Source organism: Carassius auratus, unplaced genomic scaffold (assembly GCF_003368295.1).
Source record: "Carassius auratus strain Wakin unplaced genomic scaffold, ASM336829v1 scaf_tig00216410, whole genome shotgun sequence".
Taxonomy (NCBI): domain Eukaryota; kingdom Metazoa; phylum Chordata; class Actinopteri; order Cypriniformes; family Cyprinidae; genus Carassius; species Carassius auratus.
In genome coordinates this window covers 1,017-10,038 of record NW_020528557.1, presented here as the reverse complement: position 1 = coordinate 10,038, position 9,022 = coordinate 1,017, and the positions used below count along the sequence as shown (strand labels likewise).

General features: G+C 31.9%; 1 protein-coding gene across 1 annotated transcript; it reads left to right on the top strand.

Moving 5' to 3' along the window:
• Positions 1-3,512: 3,512 nt before the first annotated feature.
• Positions 3,513-7,313, top strand: LOC113098063 (uncharacterized). Its single transcript, XM_026263041.1, has 9 exons — positions 3,513-3,660; positions 3,737-3,811; positions 4,018-4,104; positions 4,367-4,441; positions 4,548-4,589; positions 4,705-4,782; positions 5,233-6,428; positions 6,511-6,733; positions 7,152-7,313. Exons 7-9 carry the CDS (start codon positions 5,740-5,742, stop codon positions 7,311-7,313), a joined length of 1,074 nt encoding a protein of 357 aa, XP_026118826.1. The 5' UTR covers positions 3,513-3,660; positions 3,737-3,811; positions 4,018-4,104; positions 4,367-4,441; positions 4,548-4,589; positions 4,705-4,782; positions 5,233-5,739.
• The last annotated feature ends 1,709 nt before the right edge of the window (positions 7,314-9,022 follow it).

Genomic DNA, 9,022 nt, shown 5'->3' with positions numbered 1-9,022 from the left:
AATTTGTGCCTGCTTGTCTGTTTCAATTTTGTACCACCTTGTTTGTTTGTCTAAGCTCTTGCTTAAGCCTTGTATTAATTGCAATGTATTTATTGATGTATGCCAATTAATAACTGGCTGGGGACTACAGCCGGAAATTAGCCGTAGAGGCTAAAGCTGCTCTTTTGATTAAAAGAGGTTGTCCACATTACTATAAACCAATAAAGTAAAGTAAAGTAAAGTAAAGTGGCAAATCACAGAGATAGGGAAAGACAGTTGATAACACTAAAAATAAAAGTGATGCAGTGTCATGTCCCTGTTTGAATATGATCATACTTTAATTAATTCTTTGCTTTTTTATTACAGAAAACAACTAGGTGCATCGTGAAGAACAACAGCACTTCTCAGCATGCTGTTGTACTCATGTGCAACCCATCAGACTGCACAACAGTGTCTACTGTGGCTTTAGCACCTGCAGAGATTTATTGACTCTTTGCTGCACACTAATGTACACACTTAATTAAATCATATTATCATAATTTGTTTGTTGTATAATTGTTTAAAAATTACATATTTTCATTAGCATTGATTGTGATATGTCATAACACCGGTTACATAATGCCTATTGAACTTTCTATCTGTAATTCAGTCTTTATAAAACTCTTGTTTGCATATGTTGTACTGCATTTTTCTGAAAATAAAGCTTTCTGTACAATAAAAATAAAAACTAAGGAAAAATCAAAAATATATGTTGTTCCAATCAAACCATGAACATGATAGTGTTCTACTATTCACACTCAAATAATAATAATAGCAAAGTATGTCTTTTTATGTCTTTTTGAACTACAAAGATAATGTATACATTTCTAATTAGGGTATTATACAGGGTGCAAGACTCAAATTAGTTTAGGTTTCCTTTAAACATCATCAAATATAACTTTCCAGACTACCTTTTGTCCTCTTAACTGCAAGTGTTTGATGTCATTTTATTAGTGTTTTATTAACTTTTTAAACACTTTTTTGAAACTTATATACTCTACAGGATAAAATGTTTCTTATGTGTTTAGCATATAATTGAACTGCGATAATTTTTTTTTCTGTTTTTTTTTTTTCTGGCACTGTGTACTTTACAGGCCTTTTTTTTACTGACCTTTACTGGCTACTTTTACTTTGTATGAGTTTTGGGTAACCTGAGAACCGCATTGCTAAAAAGGATCCAATTTGACAGGTAGTCACGTTTCCAAGATAGTGATTGGCTTTGACATGCTGCCAATCACTTTTTTTTCTGTGACGTACTGGGGTCCGTTAGATCATCGATAAATAGGATCTATGAGCGATTGTTTTAAAAGTACTGTTTAAGTCTATCTAAAATAAATTTCTGTTAGTTGCGCTGACAGACTGCTTGTCAATTGCCAGTTCTTCGTATGAAGGTGCTGAAAAGAATGCACATATTCCGCAAACAGGATGAGCAATCCAAGGCACAGGTAATCATGCAATTAGCCATGTATAGCAAGTAAAGGCTATCATGAAGCAAGATATATAGCCTACTTATATATATATATATATATATATATATATATATATATATATATATATATATATATATATATATATATATATATATATATATATATATATCATATATACATATCGTCAATAACTTTTGTCAAGTATAGTTTCTATTTAACCAATCACAATTAGGCCACATTATCTATATAAAAAAAAGGCTATATTTGATTTAAAAAAAAACTCCGTTAGGTTAGAGATTTATCTTAATATTAGCGTTGGTGTTGGTGATAGATTTTATGAAACATTTGTACAACTCAGTTCGGTTCGAAAGGGATAAGATTCTATAGCCTACAGTAATTATAATGCAGAACATATATGACGCAAATATGTGAACACATATGCGATTTATATGTTCACATATATTAACACATTATGACGCACACATTGAGTGACCACACATTTTTTTATGTATTTATTTATTTTATTTTTATTTTTTTTACTTTCATTTAACGAGGCAAGTTTATTAAGAACATGTTCTTATTTTCAAAAAGAAACAACATGTATTACTATAAATAATAAAATAAAATATAATAAAACATATACAGTTTAAGGTCAGAGCATTTACTAGTAATTAGTGTAATTGTTTAAATGCACATAACATAAAGCATGTACGTACCTAAGAACTGATTGTACACATTCTTTTACAATAAAACACAGTAAACTTGATTGTCAAATATTACATACTTCTTTTTTGAAACAGACTGAATAGAAAAGTAGCCTAAGTCATTATTTGTCTGTTTGACTGGCAATAAAAATGATATGTATTATATGTAAATTACATCTTATTGCAAATAAAATATAAATCAATTGTTAATAAATCAATTCACAAGGAATTGCTAAATACAGAGGCTAAAAGGAGAAGATAATTGACTAGGCAAATTGACTAGTTAATGGAAACACAGCAGGGAAATGTAAAGGCAAATCGGAAACATAATTGCTGTTATGCCTGATTAAACATGTATTCATAATTCTGTTTGTGGATCCATTATTTTTTTTGTATTGATTCAAATGTAGAATTTTATTTATGAATTCATTCATGTATTTTTGTTGATGATCTACTCATTGAGTGTTTGGCGTTGTTCTTGTAAATTCCTTTCTAATATTACATATTTATTTATGTATTCATATTTAATTATTCATTAATTATTTTCAGTATTAAGAAAACATCTATCTATCTATCTATCTATCTATCTATCTATCTATCTATCTATCTATCTATCTATCTATCTATCTATCTGTGTGTGTGTATATACATACAGTATAGTCTAAATATACTTGCATGCATAAAGGAGCAAATTGGCTTCACTAAAATACTTTGGTTCATCTAGTGGCCCAGTCATAAAATGGCAAATATGTTTTTGCAGAAGAGAGTCACAACGTGCATTAACTATTCACTGTATTCATTTATTATTATTATAATTTTTTTTTGTTTTCAGTGGAAAAAAATGAAGACTAATTTAATATTACAACCATTGGATAAAACTATTACATTTACAGTTAGAAAAATATGTATTAATCACATAAAACCCTGCATATATATATGATGTATATATCTTATTAAAAATACAATTATATAAACAATATAGGATATTTTTTGATGAAAAAGTAGGAAGGAAGTCCTTTTTAGCTCCAGGTTATATTTGACCCGGTGCAGAGGATTAGGGGTCTAAATATGAGCCATCAATTATAAATGAGCCATGGCATATAGGCATGCACCAGGGATTGCGTGGATTTTGTGGTTTGTTTAAACGTCTATGTGTGTGTTTATTACAGAACCTGCACCTTCACCACCTTTGGAAAGGCAAGTATTACACTCAACTGACTCATTTGTAAGTGGTATACCATAACATATCATAGATTTGTGTGTTTCCTAAAAACTTTTTTTTCTTTCTTTCTCAATTTTATGTCATTTTAAAGTCAAGGAGAATTCCCAAAAGCCTGGAACAAATCTTATTAGGTATTGACAAATTTGCTAAACCTGGGTCCAAAATAAGTGACTACAGTGTTTATGATGATGCTGATTTATGGGGAGATGTCTGCAAAGACTTGGAAGTGCCCAATACATTTGCAAATCGGGTAAAAATCCGTAAAGCCACTGCAGATCTTTGGAAGGTATTTTCCCCTTTTGTAAAAACAAAGTTTTATTGGTTAGGGTTTACTTTGTGTTCCTGATCATGTCTATTTTCAGGGCTCCTGGGAGATTTTCACAAAAGATTTAAAGGATGACAGTCTTCGTGCTGAAAAAGAGTCTTCAGATGAAAAGGTAGTACAGTTGTATTTGTACCTGTTTCTGCTTCAATAATAATGACAAAGTTAAGAATAAAAGAGTTTCTAAACTTTTGAATGTACTTTACAGTGTTTCTGAATATACATTCTAAAATGTAAAATAACATTTTTTTTACTCATTTGTTACTCATGACAAGGTCGAAGAGTTACCATGAAGTTATTAATTTAACTTTTCTTTATCAGGACACTTCAGAGATCGAGAGTGGCTCAAAAGTGAGACATGATCATGATGTTGAGGACAGACCTTGTGGAGTGCAAAAGTCCTCCTCGGTAATTTGTCTGTCAGTTCATTCAGATGGTTTTTTTATGGTGATTGTGCCATATTGTCTATGATCTCAAATAATACAAATGATTGTTAAAGGATACACTGTATAATTATCTTATAATTAACAAAATCGGATTAATATTCTTTTTGCTGACACTGTCTCAAAGGATCCATCTCAAAAGTTTTAAGCTATAGAAGCAGTTTGGCTTTGAATGGTTTTGCACAGTTACTTAAAATGCTTTTTAATTACACCTTTGGAATTATTAGGATGGAAGTGATGTGGGAGACTGGGAGTCTCCACTTTTGGAGCAAGACAATGAAAGTTTATCTTCTTTTGAAAAGGTAAACTTCTTACTTTAAATAATAATAATAATAATAATAATAATAACCTTCCCTTTGTAGGTTACATATGTATTTATTCCAAATGTTTTTACACTCTCCGCTACAGGACACATTGCCTGAAAGTGACACTGCAATCACAAGTCATCTGGTAAAGCAGCTAGAATACAAATTACCATTTCCTGATCAGAAGATAAAATTTACCAGTTCAGTATTTATGTATTATTAAGGGTTTACTTTGTGTTGATGTTTATGTGTGTTTTCAGGTCTCCTGTGAGAATTTGACAACAGCTTTAAAAGGTAGTCCACATGCTAAAAAGGAGTTTGAATCTTCGGATCAAAAGGTAGTTAAATTGTATATATGTTTTTGCTTCAGTATGGAAAGCCATACTTGGAGAATATTAAAAAGAAAGGTCCTTTTTAACCTTCAATATGGTTTCACATCCAAAAAATATCAGTTTGATATGAAAAAGCAAGTAGAGATATTACATGACAATTTGCAAAATTATGCAACGGGGAAAAACAATTTGAATACAAAATAAATAAATAAAATAACTGAAGAAATAGCACTAATTATATGCTGCCACCTTTACCTCAAAATGTGCACTCTCCTTGAGCAATGTGGAACTGTCACACATAAAACATACTGTAGATTGCAATGTTACAGGTTCACCATTACAGAAATAGAAACTAGTAATTTATAAAAACATAATACATTTAATCTGTTTAATAGTAAAATCCTGCATATCTTTTTCAATCCAAAAAAATCATTGGAATTATTTTTTGTGTTACAGGATAATGACAAGGAATCTGACTTGGCTGAATCTGCTTACATTTCTACAGAAAGCAGTGAGGCAGAAGATAAATTCTTTAGATGTAGTTTGCCACAGGAGCCATGTTTCTTTTTTATTGACAAAAAAGAATGGCAAGACCTGAGAAAGCATCAGAAAGGAAGATGTTTTCAAGGATTACAGTGGACAAATGTAATTGCAAAGGGAATAAGGTCAATTCACCCGTACTGCAGTTTTGGTTTCAAACGCCACAGCGTCAAAACCCTGCAGTCACTAAAAACCACTCCCCTATTCAAATGCACGGGCTACTGCCGTTTTGAAGATTGTCCCATTAATGTTACTGTGGAAGTCACAGATGAGGTCACCCTGAAGACTGCTGTGCTATTCACAGGGGGAGATGTGTGCCACAGTACCACTGAACTAAAAGGGAGGCCAGTGCGTGCAGATGCACGTTCTTCTACTGGAGAAACTCTGGAAACCAAACTACCCAGAAGTGTTTATTTGGATTCCATGCAAAAACTCCCAGAGATGGTGATGCAGTCTGGGTGCAGAGATGAAGCGCCAACAAAAGAGGTTCTGAAAACCATTTCATGGAGCCAAAGAAAACTGAAAAGACCTCATTCAAATGAACTTCTAAGTCTCCAAATGCTAATTAATGAAAAGAAGGGCTCAGACAATGAAGTCCTCCAGAGAGTCATGATGCACCCAAAGGGCATAATGATGTGGTCAAAGAAAACACTATCAGTGTTTTACAAAAGGTGCAAGGAGGACATTGTCTATCTGGATGCAACTGGAAGTATAATTCAAAAAGGAAGCTCCACAAGTCCACCATACTATGTGTATGAATTAGTTGTGCGTAATCCTTCCAAAGGGGCATCTCCTCTTCCAGTTGCAACCTACCTAACTTGCGACCATACCACAGCCTCTGTCACATACTTTTTGCAGGCTTTTCAAACTGACATGATAAAGCTGTATGGGAAAAAGGCAGTCAAAAGGCCAATTATGATCATTTGTGATGGCTCCCTTGTGCTTCTAAATTCCATTTCTTTTACGTTCTGCAAACTAAGTCTGGAGGATCTTCTGCAGAAGTACTTTGAAGTCATCACTGGCCAATACCAGGCAGAACATTTTGATCTTCCCATCCTTCATAGATGCTTAAGCCACATAATGAAAAATGCAAAGGATCTGTGCAAAAAACAGTAGGTATTTTTGGGAAGGGATAATATTTTAAAGAAAATACTACTTTAAAAGTAATTTTGCTTTTTCTTGCTGTCATTGTAGTATGCAAAGACACTACAAGCTTGGAATGCACACATTTGGGCTACTTGCATGTTCAACCAATCTAAAGCAGATGGATGAGGTGCTTCTCAGTGCCACAGTTGTGTTTTGTAGTCCGTGCAGTGGAGACAATGTGGCAAAGCATTACAACAACTTAGTAGTGCTTATGCAACAAGTGGGAAAACTGGAATTTGAGGAAGAAAACATTGCTGCTGAGGACTACAAGGTAATTAACACAGTGTGAGTTCTATTCATGTAGAATATTGACAGCACACAGCCATGCAGTGTGGTCTTATGTTGAAATCTCTGACTTGACCTGCTGTGGATTTTTTAGAGGACATTGCATGCGCAACCATGTGTGTTTTGCATCATGTACATGAAGACAAGCATGACAGTTAAATACTTTTATTCAGGATGTGCCCTACCTCTTGCTTAATGCTTCTAGGGAGTCCCACAAATTGATGCTGAAATAAGTCATTTTGTTTATTTACATAAGTATAACTATGTTTATTGCATATGCATACATTTTAAATGTCTTGACAAACTCACTGACACATTTCTATTGTTTTAAAGGATAGAATGTAGTGTGCTAGTACATAAACATTAATATTTAATTGTATAAAATTGAAAACATTTCTTTCCAGAATGATGTGGGAACCACAGCTCTCGAGAGCCACTTCCAGCAGGTAATAGAGAGAGCACCTCTTGACCTTGATGGCGAAGATAACAACTATCATGCTCCAGCATTCATTGCAAGATTGGCCAAGTACTTCCTCCCACATGCAACTCTGTGGGTCCTGGTCTGATGCTAGGTAGGTTTTATGAGTCTTTTCTAAAGCATTATTTATGATAACAATATATATACTGTAATATATATACAGTACAGACCAAAAGTTTGTAAACATTACTATTTTTAATGTTTTTGAAAGAAGTTTCTTCTGCTCATCAAGCTTGCATTTATTTGATCAAAAATACAGAAAAAACTGTAATATTGTGAAATATTATTACAACTTTAAAATAATAGTTTTCTAATTTGAATATACTAAAAATCAGATGTCTAATATATTTGATCAATAAAAGGTTCAAAAGAACTGCATTTATAAAAAAAAAAAAAATTCTAATAATATATATTCTAATAATATATTTTCTTTACTATCACTTTTTATCATTTTTAACACATATTTGCTGAATAAAAGTATTTAAAAAAAAATTACTTACCCAAATTACTGACCAGGAGTGTAAATTGTTATTAAAAAATATTTATATTTTTAAAAAACATAGTTTTTTTTTTCTTTTTTTTTTTTTTGGTACTTTTCATTCATCAAAGTAATCCTAAAAAAGTATCACATGTTCTGAAAAGATATTAAGCAGCAGAAACTGTTTCCAACTTTGATAATGATTAATCATATTATAATGATTTCTAAAGGACCATGTGATAATGATCCTAATAATTCAGCTTTGGCATCACAGAAATAAATGATCATTTAAAGTATAATAAAATTTAAAAAACAATTATTTTAATTGTAATAATATATCACAATATTATCACTATTGGTAAAATAGTAATGTTTCCAAACTTTTGGTCTGTACTATATATATATGTGTGTGTGTGTGTGTGTGTGATAGAGAGAGAGAGAGAGAGAGAGAGAGACCCTGGAAGCACAAAACCACTCTTAAGTCACTGGGGTATATTTACAGCAACAGGCAAAAATACATTTTTATGGGTCAAAATCATTTATTTTTTTTATGCCAAAAATCATTAGGATATTAAGTAAAGATCATGTTCCATGAAGATATTTTTTTTTAAATTTCATACTGTAATATATCAAAACTTAATTTTGGATTAGTAATATGCATTGTAAGAAATTTCATTTGGACAACCTTAAAGGTGATTTTTCTGACTATTTAGATTTTTTGCACCCTGAAATGTGCAGATTTCAAATAGTTGTATCTCAGTCCACACACACACATATATATATATATGTATATGTATATGTATATATTCCTACTGTCATCTTATTTTACTATCACATAATTCTTTAGGTGATATTGGCCGTCATGGTACTGGCTCAGCATACCAGCATTTCAGCAAAAATTTATGAAGAAGTCAGTAAGTCCAATAAAACAGGTAAATACTTAGTATGATTAATTTAATTGTTTTATTGATAAAATCTCAAAATTTAGCATTACTGTGTTGCCTTAATTTTTATTTTATTTTTCTTATTACTTCAGAACTTTACACAGGACAATCGAACACAGGGCATTATGGGAAAAAAAGCCAATGGGACCTAAAAAAAATCAGGTTCCAGAGAAGGAGACTCACACGACTGGGATGACTTTGTGCTGATATATCAAAGGATGCATGATGCACTGCTCCGTGAATATGAAGACACAGAAAGATCAAGAAAGAAAGTTCAGTATTTTTTCTAAATTTACAAACATTGTCAATATCATGTTCTATAATTATAAACCCAAGGTGCTAGATTAAACATTTAATAAAACATTTAAAAGTAAT